Raw genomic sequence first — 16,588 nt, forward strand, 5'->3', positions numbered from 1 at the left:
TAGACCCTTTCAGGCCCATATCCTACGTTTATCTGTGTGTTGGAGAAAAAAAGGGCATGTGTTGCATGCATTACTCTACTGCTCGCATTATTAATGGTGTCAGTGTCTGAATGTGTTTGCATAAATAACTGTGAGCATGCATAGCTGTGTAAGTGTTTTTGTGAGTGAGGCAAGTGTGTGTGTACGTGTGTGTGTGTGTGTCTGTGTCTGTGTGTGTGTGTGTGTGTGTGTGTGTGTGTATGTGTGTGTGTGTGGGGGGCTGACTGTGTGTGCCCGGGGGGGGGGGGTTGTAGGTAAGTGATTGTGTGTGTGTGTGTGTGTGTGTGTGTGTGTGTGACTGACTTACCCGGCTGCTCCTATCCATGGATCCAGTGAGGATTCGAGAGCAGTCCCAGTTAAACTGCACACTACTGATCTCCCCACGGTGACCAATCAGTGTGTGCAAACGCCTGAGAGAGAGAGAGAGAGCGAGAGAGAGAGAGAGAGAGAGAGAGAGAGAGATGAATTGCGTCAACATCACTTTGTCAGGTTTATGAGTCTATGCAAGGGACCGGTGACACATCGTTTATAAGAGTGTGTGTGTGTGTGTGTGTGCGCAGCATGCACAGTGTGTTTATTTGTGTTTATGTACTGTACTTATATTGTTTGACTGTGAGCACCTACGTTTGTGTGTGTGTGTGTGTGTGTGTGTGTGTGTGTGTGTATGTGAGGACCCACCTGCCTGAAGGGACATCCCACAGAGCCACGGTGTGATCGAATGAGCCAGTAACCAGCTGATCCCCCACCGTGTTAAAGGCCAGAGAGATGACCTCAGCAGCGTGACCCTGAGCAACAAACACACAAAAAGAGGAATGACTTCTCTGCTACATAAAGGGTTTGTTAGATATTAGTAGGTTTCCTGTACAACTCGTGTGAATTCCTCCCCCACAAGAATGCATCACATTCACACCACGTTCATTGACACACATATGGTCAGCAGGACCCTCTTTCCCTGGCATTCTCACCTTTCATACCCCCTTCCTTACACCTTGAACTAGACCCCCAGACACACCCATCCCCTTCCTGGTGCTTTCCTTTCACCATGTATGCATACACCTTCACACCTATCACGTTAGGATCAAACTCCCCTCAAGTAGACCAATTGTCCATATTGTGCATATTGTAGCTGCCTACGTGACATATGCCATATTTACACCAGTCTTATGATAGAGGAGAAGACTGTTATAATATCTCTTAATGTGACGTGACGTTTCCTTGAGTTATTCTCATGTAACCTATAAGTGCTACCCTGTTGTTCATCCCATACGTCTCAAACACACACTAAATATATTCATACACTCATCATAACATATACAAACCAAAAACTCAAAATCATAAGCAGCTATGATGGACGGTAATATGGTGGCAATTTCCACGAGTATTTTGAAAATGCGGATGAAGTGAATGCTCCAACACCCATCCCACAATATCTGTGTTTGTACTGTACATGAAGCTGTGCGCTGCAGCCCCAAAGAGATTAGCATAGAGGGGGTGAGTGAGGGATGCTGGAGCCACACAACCGGAGCGATCCTCCGAGGGGGCACACCCACTCTATTAGTCTTCCTCACGCTGCCAGCCAAACCTCTTCCTCGTGGCGTCACACACTGCTGCTCCGTTACTCCATTACTATTCCCAGGGTTTGCCAGTGTTCACATACTCGTTTCATAACAACAAAGTGCTCGTTTAATCTAATAGTTTCAGCTGCCGAAATAACAAAGCATGCATTTATGAAACACAGAGAGGGGGGTGGGGGGTAGAGCATTGTTGGAAAGGAAGGACAGGGGGGGGGGGGGGAATGGGATGGAGTGAGGGATTTGAGGAGAAGAAAGGAATACAAGGACAGTGTGCGAAAAGAGGACAGGCAATATAATTAATTTTTGTCTTTGCATGGATTCGTGAGAGAGCCTAAAATCCCTCTTAATCATCTACAGGGCGTTCCAGTTGAAACTTTCCCTGTGCTTGTTGTGATTTTATAATGTGCTTGTCAGTTGCACTTCATATTCTCACAGCTTTCTTACTCTACTCTATCTGGAGAACACTAAAACTATATTTTGTGGGACTGACTTTGTTCTCTACCTCATTTATTAATGAATGTATTAATTTAGCTTTTATCCGACTTACATAACAATTGGGGGATAGCCTACAAATCAGCAGTGTGTTGGAATCAACCCTGTGCCCTTGGTGGTGTTAGCATCCCAGTAACGGGTTAAGCCATTCAGACACTTGAACAACTGGTACAAATAAGCTGATGAGTAACAGGAGTTAACAGGAGAAATGCAAACCCTGGCCTCTTTGGGCATCATATACCATATCCCGCCTCTCACCCTTTCTCCCTCTTTCCTCTCTATATTTCCCTCCCTCCATCTGCTTCTCTCTCTCCTCTACCTTTCCTCCTCTCTGTTCTGTGTCCTCCTCTCCCACTCTCCCTCTCTCGCTGGAGTAGCACATTAGACTAATGGCTGGTCCTCATCTCTCACTCTGATGAGTCTGTGAGTTTGATCTCCGAGGCAGATGAGGCATACTCCCCCCCCCCCCCCCCCCCCGGCCACACACTCACACACACACACACACACACATATAAACACCTTCACATACACACACCTATGCCCACATATGTCCCACCATATGATACTCCGTCTGACAGCAGCACTGCCCAAAGCCAAAATAATGGCTCTCACACACCCTCACAAGCACGACACTGGGAACAGTCCAGTACTCTTAGCACAGACATGCCCCAGCACAGGTCCACGCTCTCACAGCAAGCACTATAGAACATATACATGTGGACAGACACTATAGAGCATAGACATCTGGAGAGACACTATAGAACATAGACATCTGGAGAGACACTATAGACATGTGGAGAGACACTATAGACATCTGGAGAGACACTATAGAACATCTGGAGAGACACATCTGGAGAGACACTATAGACATCTGGAGAGACACATCTGGAGAGACACTATAGACATCTGGAGAGACACATCTGGAGAGACACTATAGAACATCTGGAGAGACACATCTGGAGAGACACTATAGACATCTGGAGAGACACTATAGACATCTGGAGAGACACTATAGAACATCTGGAGTGACACTATAGACATGTGGAGAGACACTATAGACATCTGGAGAGACACTATAGAACATCTGGAGAGACACTATAGAACATCTGGAGAGACACTATAGACATCTGGAGAGACACTATAGACATCTGGAGAGACACTATAGAACATCTGGAGAGACACATCTGGAGAGACACTATAGAACATCTGGAGAGACACATCTGGAGAGACACTATAGAACATCTGGAGAGACACTATAGAACATCTGGAGAGACACCTCCTAGTTATGAGTGGCTTTTAAAGGAGATGCCTGCCGGTGTGACCTCAGTGGGCTTTGTTTTTGGACTTTTCATCAGTTAACTCTGTATGCTCCCTGGAATTGAACTGATGATCTTGGCGTTGAGCCCCAGAGACACACACTTCTACTCCACAATCTCAATGAGGTGGCACCACACTACCAACTCTTGTCATGAAGTGACCCAATCACATCTGGCCCTGCGTGACTACTCACACACGCATGCACACACACACGCACGCACGCACGCACGCACGCACGCACGCACGCACGCACGCACGCACGCACGCACGCACGCACGCACACACGGAACACAACGTGTTTACAGTTCGCATTCAAACATGTCACAGCCACACACGGGCTACATGCGACCCTGCACAGTGATGCTCACAGTCAGTCCAAGCACTGCATGGGTGGACGGGTGAATTAGTCACAGAAGGGATGTAATGAATGATTTAAGAAATGAGTAAATGAACGTATGTGCGGATGGATCATTATCACACATGATCACCAGGGGAGGCTTACGATAACAATGAATGAACTAAACCCCACGAGACTGGGAGAGGGAGAGAGGAAGCCAGAGTAGAATGAGGTAGAGGATAAGAAATCCAGGGCTGTAGTAACCAGCTACAGACCAAAGAGATATAATGAAATGATAGTGATCACACTGACCGATAAGGAAATGGTGACTGAGAGAGAGAAAGAGAGAGAGAGAGAGAGAGAAAGAGAGAGAGAGAGAGACGCACCGTGAGAGTGGCCACCTCCTCTCCTGTCTGTACATCCCATAATTTAGCTGTGGTATCCATGCTTCCCGTGGCAACCAGAGAACTCTGGGGGTTAAATGCCAGGCATACCTGCATTGGCGGAGCACAAAGGTCATGGATGAGAATCACACACACACACACACACACACACACACACACACACACACACACACACACACACACACAACGGAAACTTCATATCTGAGGTTAACTTGTCCATGCGTAAAATTATACAGGATAAACACCTTCGCACACACACCAACACCCTTACTCATGATATTCACCTATATACCAAAAACACAAGCTGTGACGTGTGATTAATGCAGATACAGCTCAATCAGGAGACACTGGTACACACACACACACACACACACAAGCCCACACAAACACACTCCTCTTGAGGCAGAGAGCGATTCGACTTACTATCTCTGCTGTGTGCCCTCGAAATGTGTGGAAGCACTTCCCCGTCTCCACACTCCATAACCTGCAGGTCTTATCAAAGGAGCCCGTGGCAATCTTGTCCCTGAAAGAGACAGGAAAGAGGGAGAGAGTTTGAGAGGAAAGATGGAGAGAGAGAGAGAGAGAGAGAGAGAGAGAATGATGGGAGTGGGTGCAAAAGAGATAGAAAAAAGAAACAGAGAAATGTGCCCATTACAATTCCACACAACCACTCACACCCCAGAGCACAGTGCCTTTTTTGGGGGCAGAAAGGCAGAAAGAGAGTAATGGACAACTGCAGAAGGGCAGCCTGTGAGAGATGGAGAGAGAACAAACATTAGAGAGAGAAAGAGAGAGAGAGAGGGACAGAGAGAGAGAACAAACATTAGAGAGAGAGACAGAGAGAGAGAGGGACAGAGAGTGGCAAAGGACAGAAAAAAACAGACAGAGAGAAAGGAAAGAAAGTCCAAAGATATACTTAGACAGTCAGAATTAGATGAAAGAGTGTGTGTGCGTATGTGTGAGTGTGTGAGAGAGAGAGACATAGAAAGATGTGAGGAGGGATGGCAAAGGAATAAGTTACCCGTAGGGATTGTTGAATGTAATGGCGTACACCACATTCCTGTGGCCCTCCAGTGTGCGGAGCTCCTCTCCTGATGCTGTGTCCCAAATCCTACATGTCCTATCATAGCTGCCTGTTATGAAACTAGAGAGAGACACAATATGCTGAGTTAGGAGTTTAAAATCGCAGGAGACAGACGGGACAAAAGACATGGAAAAGACGTGAAAACAACAGGGCAAGAGACAAAAGACAGAGAGCAACAGAGGGAGAAATATGTCCGAGAAATGATGGTGTGAGAAATGAGATACAAATACGATAAGACAGGACCAATAGTGAGGTTTGGGGAATTAAAAAAAGTGGGGCAGGCTACAGAGAAAAAGAAAAAGGAAAAAGACAATGACCACGACTGAAACCCAAACAAGCAGAGAGAGTGGACAGGCAATTGGTGGAAGAGAGAGATCAGCAGTGAGCCAAAAGCAAGGGAGATACCAACCACGGAGAGAGAGAGTGAGTGCGTGAGAATGCAGAATGAGAGGATGACTGGCTGAGTTTATCAGCCAGAAAAGCAGAGAGGCCCGAGGAGTCCGTGTCTCTGCCTGATATATGAGCACGGCACATAAACTCACCTCGACCCTGATTTATTAAACGCTACGTTTGTCAGTGGAAGGATGTGTGCCTGAAGCGCCTGAGGGAGAGAAAGAGACAGAGAGAGAGAGAGGGGGGAGGGGAGGAAAACAGAGAAGAGGGGGAGGATGAAAAAGACACGCACTTAAGTGCATTAATTCACTCCAAATCTATACGTTTGACCGTGTAATTTTCATACATAATGAATCGCTTTGATGTGCTGGATGTCCCACATGACGACCGATCGCCATCTAGCGGCGGAAGTCGGAAGTGCAGTTTGACATGATTGTGCGCCAATGGTGTAAATTCGCTCGTCAGTATTTCTCGTCACATAGAAATTATTTAAATTACCAGGCATATGTCTGTTCTTATTATAATAATCGTTTTAATCGCTTGAAATGAACTGTATAAATAGGAATACATTTCATTAATCGCATAATTTTCCAGCGGCAGATAAAGATAAATTACTCTAAATCTGATATAGGATTGGTGTGTGGGAGTAATGCTTTACAGGAGACGAGGGGAATGGACAAAAAGACAGATAAGGTTTGAAAATGGACTTGAACCTTGAACTGGTGGAATCGGCGGTCGTCTTGCTTGGCCAGTTTTTCCTGCAGAGTGCGTAGGAGCAGACGCATCTGGTCCGTTCGCGACTCAGTTATCAGAGGCTCTGACTCCTGAATCTCCCTGATAAGCTTCTCTGTGTCGGTCCTAAAGCAGCCAAGGGTTATCGAATAAAACTGTTACAGAGTCGAAGTATGGTTGGCTAGACATCCTCTGATGGCAACATTTACGAGGCTGTTCCAAAAACAACCCTTGTCAGTAACTACACACAAAGTAGGAAAATACACTCACTCTGGATTTAAGTCCAGAAGATCTATGGATTTGTTCCTCAGCTCTCCACCCTTCACGTATTCAAGAATGATTCCTGCATGTGGAGACAGTTGTCTATCTAATTAGCTTGGCTAGCTTAGCAGGAGCCATGTCCATAATGCAAAAACACGCGTATGTCTGCCGTAACGCCCATTGGAACTGACAGTGTTGCTTTACTAATTCGTTGCCAGAGGCATGCAGAACAACTAAGCGTTACTTTAAGTTACTTTATTGTTCAAAATGAAATTATTTTAAAGTTAACATAGCAACGTGTAAGCCTGAAATTCTGTTACTAACGTTAACTGGTTTTAGAAACATGTCATATAAAAGAAGAATGATCACACATTTTGGGCTAGGATACTACTACAATGGGCAAAGCGTTGCTTTACTTTACCTGGAGGATAGTATCTGATAAGAAGTCGTTTGAGCCTCATTTTGCTTTACCGAGTGACTGGCGTAGACAGAGTAACTTGTCCCTTCACTGTCAACAAACTGTTACCACAGCAACGCGCATCATGGGGCCCTCATGAGGGAGCGTGAGCTTTCAAAATGTCAACCCACAGCGCAACCTAGCCGTTACATGGCGCATGGCTTGTTGTATGCTTATCTACACAAATTATAAGATGAAAGGCCTCCCATAACACTGACTTGCGTGTTACATAGTACAAGTAGCCATGCTACCAAGCCCTTGTCCTTATCTTGAAAGAAACTTAAACTGTTAGTAGCACGTGAATAAAACCATAAAACAGAATTCATGAATTGCGCCAAAGACGCAATGTTTCCCAGACAATGTGCAACTCATGTAAGCGCTTGACTGTGAACGTGTTGGCTACTCAGCAAAACACATGATCAGGTATCGTCTTCCGCTGACCAAAGTCTAGTTTATAGCTATAGCTATCGTAGGAGGCTATTGTCGTGAAGGACTTTTCTCATAAGCAGTACTGGGCGTTCTGAAGTCGTTCTATAAGCTGCTAAAATGAATCTCCGGAAGCTCCGCAGTTCGAGCTGGATTTATCCCACTGCCATTCTCTGCCTCTACGGGTTCTTTGCAAACTGTAGGCCTGCTGAACCTTTTTTGACTCCGTATCTGGTGGGACCCAAGAACATCTCAGAGGAAGTGGTAAGCTTACCTCAAGAGAGGCGTTTCATAGAAGCAAACAAATAGGGTTACAGCGAAAATGTTATGACATGATGCTTCCCAGCGATTTGGAGTCTTGAGGAGAAAAGTCAATTTAAAAAAAAAGTCGAGATTAATGTAGTCCACAAGAACTGATTGTTATCAATGATCAGAGATTATTTATCAGTGTTGTGCCCAGGTTCACACACTGAAATCCTTTGCTTTTACTAGATTGCCAGGGTAATTGCTATTTTCTCTCAAGATTATATATGACCCAATTTGACATTCCAGGTGACAAACTACCTCTTCCCCATCTGGACATACTCCTACTTGGCCCTCCTCTGCCCAGTGTTTCTGCTGACAGACTTCCTACGCTACAAGCCTCTGATTGTGCTGCAGGGGGCTGCCCTGGTCACCAACTACTGCCTGCTAAGCTTCACGGACAGCCTGGCCGCCATGACAGCCCTGCAGGTAAACTACGCCGTGGTGACCTCCACGGAGGTGGCCTACTTCTCTTCCATCTACTCCCTGGTCCCTCCTGAGCACTACCAGAGGGCCACAGGCTACCTCCGCGCTGCCATGCTCACTGGGTACGCACTGCTGCCGGCCTTCTCCTGATCTGTCTGGCACACTCAGCCTCGTAAAGACACAATGTCACTGCAACTGCATAGATAAGTAACAAAGGTGAAAATCATTTGCTGGGGTTCCTCACAATATGTCGTCATAATCTGTAAAGACTGACAGCCTCGTTAACACACAATGTCACTGCAAGGCTAGCATACTACTGCAATGTTTTTAACACGGGTCCTAGTCATTGGGGTTGTAGTGATTTTTGGACACATGATAATCGATCAGGTTTTTTAGTCTCTGTGCTAAATACTTCCATTCCATTCATCTCTAGTGACTCTCTGGAGGATGTGCATGTTTTTTCACAGTAACAAGGGCATGATTGTCAAAGAGTGTTGGCCTGTCTTCCAGGTACACATTTGGTGCCACCCTCAGTCAGCTGCTGGTGTCTCTAGCGGGTACAAGTCTGTTTCACATCAATGTCATTACACTGGGCATGGTGAGCATCTCTTTACTGGTGTCCATGTTTGTGCCCATGCCCCAGCGAGGCATGTTCTTCAAGGGGGCAAATGGGAAGGGAGACGGTCGGGAGAAGGAAGTTGAGAAACAGACCTCCAGGAGCAAGGTGGAGAAGAGAGGTTGGTTTCCTCAATACAATGTTTTGGTTCTCAAGGCTGAAATTATACAACATTTCTAATCCAATACACTCTTTCTTAAATTCAGTGAATTGCTCCTGGCTCTTTAAATGGGAAACAAACATAGTGGCTTGGGCCGAGCCATGAATAACTCCAGCTAATCAACACAGATCACGGAAGGAAAGAGTGTATTCTATTGGCTGTTCAGCTCAAATATCAACAGCCTTTTGCCAGAGAAGCAGAGATCACCTTTACATTTCTCACATCTTGAAATTATAATCACAGGATCACAGGAGATGTGTCCCGTGACATTTCTAGTGCAATTCATACACACAATATCACTATCTACTAATGTAACCATTTACTAATATAACCATTACTATCATATACCATTAGAGACTCTCACTTGTGCCGTTTGCGGGGTAATTGCTGTGTGATTGTGTCTAAAGTGTACACAGTGGTCAGCTCAACCATTTGGTCAAGCCCACCCTGTGTTATGAAATCTTAATTAAGACACTGTTTTTACTTCACACAATCTTCTTGACCCACCTGTACAAATTGATTGAAGTATGGCATATACATTTACAAGAGAATGCTGGATGGCAGTGTTTGTCTGAAGGAGCTATTATATGCACAAGATGATTTTCCCCTTGATTTATGAATATAATGTATTATGTTATAACTTAATTATTCATATAATGGCAATGCCGTACCGTCCATTATGAATATGATTAAGTACCTACATACAGTATGCGGCTGTCTGTCCCTGTGTTTCAGGCTGGTGTCAGGGAAACGGGGTCGTCGGCCAGATGTGGGCTGCCCTGAAGGAGGCTTACGGCTCAGGGAGGGTGGTGTGCTGGTCCCTGTGGTGGGCGCTGGCCACAGCGGGCTACACACAAGTCTTTAACTATGTGCAGTTGATGTGGGACCACGTGGAGCCGTCCAGTTCAGCAGCCATCTACAACGGCGGGGTGGAGGCCGTCTGCACTCTCGTGGGTGAGCGATAGAGAGAGAGAGACAGAGGCAAGGAGAGAGATATGAATGGAGATTGAAGAGAGAGAGAGAGAGAGTAAAACGGAAGCTGTTCGGAACATTTTGGGAATGAAAAGGCTTCTGTCATCCATTGTGTCCTTTTGTGTTGTGTCCATGTATGAGGTACTGAATAGGTGAAGAGGTTTTGGTTTGAGTCCTCTGGGAGAAAATGTTGTCTTGTTCTTGGTGGTGCCACAATACTGTTCCCATCCCATCCATGCCCAGTTATGATCCTGTTTTTGAGTGTAGGTGTGCTGACAAAGTGGGTAAAAATACATGATAAATGACACTGCGGAAGTACAATATTCTGAAAAATCAAGCTATCCAGAGAGTATCAGGTACCACAGCTCTCTGGAGGAGCTGTACGACTTTGACTCAACACTAAATTTAGGAGAGACCTTGACTTGCAAGGACACTGATTCACCTCAGAGAATGGCAATGACCATGCGCGTGCGTGTGTGTGTGTGCGTGTGTGTGTGTGTGCGTGTGTGTGTGCGTGTGTGACCGGGACCGTAGATTACATCACTGCAGGGGCAGAAGCAATGAGGAATGTGAGAGCAAAGTAATTAAGACGATAAGAGTTAAGGTAATTCTACCCTCGATGGCAGCCGATAAGGACCTAAAGGCTTTTGGTGTGTCTGACAAGACAATAACGGAGGCAGACCAATTAAGATTAGCGGGAAGCTGAATCAATGGGGGGCGATGCAGTTCAGTCCCCCATCTTAAGGCTGGTCTGGTCTGTCTTGACTCGGACATTTGCAACTGATCATGAAGACAGAGAGAAAAAAAACACCTTTTTCTGGTGTGTGGTATCTGGAGCCAAGTGTAGGATGTGTAAAATAAGCCAAGCATAGGATGTGTAAAATAAGCTGTAGTAAGTCCACACAGCGCACAAAAGAGAGACAGAAATAATAGTTGTTGTTACACTGTTGTTTGGCTGCCACTGGCCTGAATCAATGCTTTGAGAAGCCAAAGACAGCTCACAAAACATCTAGCCAGTTTCATTCTGTCTGTCATGTATTAGCTCATTTAGATTAATTTGCCGGTTCATTTTGACTGATTCAGCTGGAATTTAGTGTGCTTCAGCCGGTGTAAGGCTACAACGACACAGAAGTCACTATTACACGTACACTATTCATGGTATTTTTAGAACTACAAGTTCATTGAGTGTTCCAATGCTTCCCAGGTTAGGTACTTAGGTACTAAGTGGCATATGCCTAGTTTTTCTACTTTTACATTCTCTGTGTAATTTAAACTGCTGTTGTATTTTGTCTGTTTCCTACAATAACATGTATTTCTACGCTGTTTGATGTCGTTTCGTGTTTTTTTCTGTTACCTCAGGTGCAGCAGCAGCTTTCGGGGTGGGGCATGTTCGTGTGGCATGGGGTGTGTGGGGAGAGCTGTGTCTGGGCGTGTTCTCAGCTGTGGGGGCAGGGGCTGTGTTCCTGATGGCGTTCACCAGCAGCATCTGGGTTTGCTACGCTGGCTACGTGCTCTTCAAGGCGTCCTACATGCTGCTCATCACCATCACTACGTGGGAACAACAAACACACACACATACACATGCATGCAAGCACGCACACATATGCATGCAAGCACACACAGTATCACCCACTCATACACACACACACACTCACTCCAGTATTCACACACACCACCACGGAAGTTTCAACCCTTATGGACGTGTTGCTTCTGTCAAAGAGAAATACCCACTGCCTGAATATTCTTTACCATACAGCTGCTTTGGAACTAATTGTTTCATTACATCACCAGTTTCCAGATTGCGGCCAACCTGTCGATGGAGTGCTTTGCTCTGACCTTTGGCATCAACACCTTCATCGCTCTCGCTCTGCAGACTGTCATCACGGCGATCGTTGTGGACGAGAGTGCACTGGGATTGGATATTGTGACACAGGTAAGTGCCCCAAGCATCAGGGGTACTGTAAATCATGAATGATGGTTTACCATCTAGGGGGTGTCAGGCTTTAGAGGGTTTGCTTCAACCAGTTTGTTAACTCAGTTATTTTGGTGCCAAGAAGTTTGATTCCCATAGGCCGGTTTCAATCATGCACCAGTGTGGCCAATTATTTGCATCAGCTATTGAACTGAAAGGGAATGGTAATATGTCACCCTCTCCATGGTGGAGTCAGAATAGAGAGGTCACAAGTTCCCCAAATCAAGCAGGATACAATACATAATTTCCAATACAGCTGAAGCACCTAACGTGAACTAGGGTTACTTGAGGAGAATACAGAGGTTAAAGAGTGACATCTAGTGGTGATTTTTTGTCAAATCTGTCACATTCAGAAATGGAATAGATGAGTGGATTGGTATTAATTAACTTTTTGAGAAGGAAATACTGTAGTACTTTTATAACCTTGGCCAAGGTCAGTGGTAAAGGACTGATTGGAAACCTTTGGGAACAGTGCCCCCAAGTATGCAGATGTCATGTGTTGATGTGAGGGATGGGAGATGTACCACATAATGAATCAGAGGAATCCAGCTGTATTCAACTGGGTTGTTACACACTATAGCAATGTGTCTCTGTCTTAACACTGGCAGTAGTATTCAAACTCTTTCATCAGTGCTGCTTGAAATTTGCAGCATAATTTCTTTATTAAGCTGAACCCAACTTACAGTATGTTCCAAAGTGGAATTAACACCTATTGCCGTTATAACACTGCTTTCTGTGTGTGTGTGTGTGTGTGTGTTAGTTCATTGTCTATGGGAGCTACTACACTGCCGTCTCCACAGTGTTTTTCATCAAAGGACTGTATACTGCCTGCAGTCCTCACTCCAGACCCTCACACCCAACACCACACACAGACGTCGTCTCCTCTCAGAGGCTGTGATCTACAACAGGAAGCTGACATGGCATCACGCACCCAGAGGAAGTTGTCATCATAGACACTGACAGAGCTACTGGAAACTCTCAGGCTGGCTGATTCCAAATGTCTGGACCTTCTCACTTTCTCATAGGCTGCTTCTGATGAGGTCCAGAGGGAAATATTTAAATTTCAAAGGAGGCCTGTGCAGACTTGTAAAGATCTGGTGTAGAGCCTGACAGTAACAATTTTACAATATAATTAAAAACCGGTTTACTGTATACTGTATAAAACAAGTTTACTGTAGATACTGTACTGATAATGGACGTCACAGTAATGAGTGATCTAACTTTTTAAGACATGATTCATGTTAGTGAAATGTTCACAGACTTGATACTAATTTACATTACTTTATTCTTATTTTATATGCTGCTCAGAATTGTATTATGCTGTGAGGTTTTGCATAGGTACTGTGATCTGTAAACAATGTATTTTGTATTACTTTTGTTTGTAAAGAAATGGTTGTGTACAAGGCAGGATAGTATGTGTGGACCAATGTCCCCTCAGACTTATCTAGGCTGTATTCTGTATTCTCACTATAATAGAAAAGGACAGACATACACAAGGGCCAGGTTTCCCTTACTGATAGAAAACGTCTACATTTGGTAGGTTTCACTTTCATCCTTGCCTATTTCAGACCTTCATTCAACTTGGTTAACAGCAGAGAACTACATGGAGCAGTTGATGTCAGTGTCGTCGTGTCATCCATATAAGCTCGGAGGGGAGGTAACCTAGTAACGTCCAGCAGCCTTTCACCACCAACAACCCTTTTAGATGCTCTTATAATTTCATCAATTGCCATGGTGAAAGCAAAGAGTGAAACATCCTGAGGAAAAGATATCCTACCTACCTACAGTTCTGCAAGAGGCGTCCGTCCTTTTGGCTGGTTTGGATGGAAGAAAGAGACACGTCCCTGCAAAGCACAAGCTAACATCCAGAGTTGACTCCCCACTTAGTCAATGCTGGAAGATTTCTCATTTCAGTTGAAAGATAAATTCGGAAAACATGTACAATATGAGACACTGCCATCCAAAGCTTTTCTGAGATTAATTTAGTTCATAATTTCAATATGTGGTAGGCTATGCAGTCATGAACATTTGATTGATTGATACATAAACTATCACATTGAGTCATATTGTATTATCAACAAAGGATAACATTTGAAATGTGGTAGAAATTACGATTAAAAAAAACGGATACAAATAAGTATGTTCCACAGTCATGCAAATGTGCCCACTATATCATACTTTTGTTACAAGACAAATTAATGAAACTAATGAGAATGTTCATAGTGTATTTTGAGAGAATTCATATCCTAAAACTTGACTGGGCCAAAGCTGAACAAACGCCCATACATTAGGAAATAGCCTAGCCTACATGATCAAGGCCATAAACATTTTCGTGTTTTGACACAGCTAGTCCTAGTTACTGTACCTTTAAGGGCTAGTAATTTAGGGACTGTCAACCTTAAGTTTCGTTTTCAGAGGAAGAGGGAAACACTTCCCGTCTGGAAGGACTGCTGGATTTCGGATATATTTGGCTCAGTCTGCAAGCGTCTGGTAAACTACCAAATGTTTGAATTATAATGTTTGTTGCTATTGTTTTGCTTTAGATTTTTAGGGACGGTGTAACTATCATGGGAGGGGGGATTATACTGTAGGCTACCGATCGATTGATTGTGTTTAACACAAACTAGGCAACAAAAAAGGGCCCCACCTAGTTTACGATTTAAATTATATCATGAGATGTGGGATTTGGATTAAATGGAATGACACTTCTATCATGAAAACACACAGGGAACCACCTTTAGTCTTTCAAATGTTTATTTCACAAACAACCTTACAGTTAACCTATCATAACCTAAAGGCAGATGCGATGAAAACATTCGAGGCTTAGCCCAGAGCTTTTTCTTTGTTATTTTGGCTGCTAAATGCACCATATTGAAACAGAAACAGTAAGCCTCGAGTAAGACGTCAAATAAGGCTTTGTGTTGACTTGCTCACTGTGTATGCACCACATTTTGTGGCACAGTTATTACTACTCGAGCTAGGCCCCAGCAGCGAATTTACGTTACTTGACAGATATCTCGAATGCATTGTGACTATTTTGGCCTATTTATTGATTACAAACCACACTGACAATAAAAGACTAATGTAATTTCATATCTGACCTGTGCTGTAAGTCTAAATACAATCTAAGTTAGCATTTCTTATTTTGGCTTGCTGCTAGGAATCTCCATATGCCTATGGCTGGTTCACTCAAAACGCTCAATGCCCAGGAATTGTAGATCAGAGATGAATGGTTGGCTCATTTGATCAGCTGCTATCTCTAAATTAGCCTATTTATAAATATGTGCTTTGTGTTGTATTGTATGTTTTATTCCTCTATGTCTTGTTCAATCACTTGTCCATCTGTAAGTAGAATCGAAGTTAGGTCATCATTTTCTAATAAATCAAGGTGATGGCTGAGGTAATGGCTGATTTGTTTTAATCCCAGGTTGTTCTAAATTCAGTAAGAAGGAAGAAGAGTGGATATTCATCCCTTTGTGCAGTGCCTACTCAATCATCCAACCACCACTGCTGCAACAACAGTGGGTATCAATATGAGTAAGGACATTTCTTTGCCTTGTCTCTTGATCATTTAAGGATGCATGTCTGCAAAAAGAACTGAACTGTTCATATCAGGATATGTGTTAGTGCTTAGTTCCAATGAGGATTGTATTCTTGCAGAGGCTGTAGCTGCTGCTGTCGGTGCCACAGCTGGAGCAGGTTGGCCTAATTGGAATTTTCATTTCCTTTTCCATTCATCAGAATGTCTCTGTTGGGATAGTTGTGCTTACCTACTTCAAACAGAACACTTCAAGGCCCGTGGAAGCTAATTAAAAGTGAGTTTCACCTATGTTTTTAAGTTGGAACCATCGCCCTGGCGACTTTAGCCCTGCCAGCCGTGGGTTTCACTGCAACTGGCATTGCTGCGGGCTCTTTTGCTGCTAGCATGATGTCATCTGCCGCTGTCGCTAACGGAGGTGCAGTTGCAGCTGGGAGCTTAGTGGCAGTGCTCCAGTCTGCAGGTGAGAAACACACACATTTTCATATCATCTCCTGTTACCTGTTACTCCTGTCACGAATTAGCATTAGGGCTTAGTTGAAAAGACCACATACTGTATTAGGAAGGAGAAACTAAGTAAATCAAAGTGTAATGCGTAAATATATATACTGTATACAATTTATCAAAATTTTACAAAATCTAATTAGGAAACCAGTCTCCTTACCTCAAACTTTTTTTTTGTTGTTTTTTTACCCTGTGGGTGTGTCGGTGGTGTGTCTGGTTCTTACCTCATGCAGGAGTGATTGGTCTGTCTGGAGGGGCAGTGGCTGCCGTGGGAACTGTAGGGGGCGCTGTGGGTGGAGCCCTGGCAGGAGCAGGTGCATGGATGCACAAAGTGTTTGGCAAGACCTGTAAGAAGACTTCCAAAGGTGACACTGGAGATGACCCTAAAGACGGCTGATTACAAATAAATATGTGTGCTGGAAGGATTAAGCTCCGGGATGGAAACAGCAAAAGAAACAGGAACTGTCCCTTTTTAAAACAACATGTATTGGAAAAGGCATCAGTGACATTCAATGAGTGGCCATAATTCATCTCATTTGTGTTTTCTTTTCCAGTAAATACAAATAAATATGTGAGCAGTC

At 44.2% G+C, this 16,588-nt stretch overlaps 3 protein-coding genes across 3 annotated transcripts in view; 2 read left to right on the forward strand and 1 right to left on the reverse strand.

Annotated features, from left to right (window-relative positions):
- Positions 1–7,144, reverse strand: part of daw1 (dynein assembly factor with WDR repeat domains 1) — a 29,254-nt gene extending 22,110 nt beyond the window's left edge. Inside the window, exons 1-9 of the mRNA XM_012825211.2 lie at positions 7,055–7,144; positions 6,643–6,715; positions 6,354–6,498; positions 5,790–5,848; positions 5,185–5,307; positions 4,587–4,686; positions 4,146–4,253; positions 718–824; positions 347–449 (exon numbers count right to left, since the gene is read on the reverse strand). Of these exons, the coding sequence (XP_012680665.1) occupies positions 347–449; positions 718–824; positions 4,146–4,253; positions 4,587–4,686; positions 5,185–5,307; positions 5,790–5,848; positions 6,354–6,498; positions 6,643–6,715; positions 7,055–7,094 (858 nt within the window). The 5' untranslated portion in view covers positions 7,095–7,144. The remainder of the gene's footprint in view (positions 1–346; positions 450–717; positions 825–4,145; positions 4,254–4,586; positions 4,687–5,184; positions 5,308–5,789; positions 5,849–6,353; positions 6,499–6,642; positions 6,716–7,054) is intronic.
- Positions 7,145–7,560: 416 nt separating this feature from the next.
- On the forward strand, positions 7,561–14,123 carry slc19a3b (solute carrier family 19 member 3b). The gene is made up of 7 exons (XM_031573178.2): positions 7,561–7,780; positions 8,069–8,367; positions 8,756–8,982; positions 9,757–9,975; positions 11,353–11,545; positions 11,785–11,926; positions 12,726–14,123. The coding sequence occupies exons 1-7, from the start codon at positions 7,637–7,639 to the stop codon at positions 12,861–12,863; spliced, it is 1,362 nt and encodes a 453-aa protein (XP_031429038.1). The 5' UTR covers positions 7,561–7,636; the 3' UTR covers positions 12,864–14,123.
- Positions 14,124–14,271: 148 nt separating this feature from the next.
- LOC105898202 (interferon alpha-inducible protein 27-like protein 2A) lies at positions 14,272–16,588 on the forward strand. Its single transcript, XM_012825217.3, has 5 exons — positions 14,272–14,455; positions 15,393–15,502; positions 15,626–15,664; positions 15,805–15,966; positions 16,241–16,588. Exons 2-5 carry the CDS (start codon positions 15,499–15,501, stop codon positions 16,402–16,404), a joined length of 369 nt encoding a protein of 122 aa, XP_012680671.1. The 5' UTR covers positions 14,272–14,455; positions 15,393–15,498; the 3' UTR covers positions 16,405–16,588.

Source organism: Clupea harengus, chromosome 9 (genome assembly GCF_900700415.2).
Source record: "Clupea harengus chromosome 9, Ch_v2.0.2, whole genome shotgun sequence".
Lineage (NCBI taxonomy): Eukaryota > Metazoa > Chordata > Actinopteri > Clupeiformes > Clupeidae > Clupea > Clupea harengus.

Excerpts from the sequence above, each read along its gene's own strand:
- LOC105898202 (XM_012825217.3), top strand. Across the intron at positions 15,665-15,804 it reads CGGTGCCACAGCTGGAGCAG|TTGGAACCATCGCCCTGGCG; the intron begins GTTGGCCTAATT and ends TATGTTTTTAAG. Across the intron at positions 15,967-16,240 it reads GGCAGTGCTCCAGTCTGCAG|GAGTGATTGGTCTGTCTGGA; the intron begins GTGAGAAACACA and ends TACCTCATGCAG.
- slc19a3b (XM_031573178.2), top strand. The coding sequence starts at position 7,637 with ATGAATCTCCGGAAGCTCCGCAGTTCGAGCTGGATTTATCCCACTGCC. Across the intron at positions 7,781-8,068 it reads AGAACATCTCAGAGGAAGTG|GTGACAAACTACCTCTTCCC; the intron begins GTAAGCTTACCT and ends TTGACATTCCAG. Across the intron at positions 8,983-9,756 it reads GAGCAAGGTGGAGAAGAGAG|GCTGGTGTCAGGGAAACGGG; the intron begins GTTGGTTTCCTC and ends CCTGTGTTTCAG.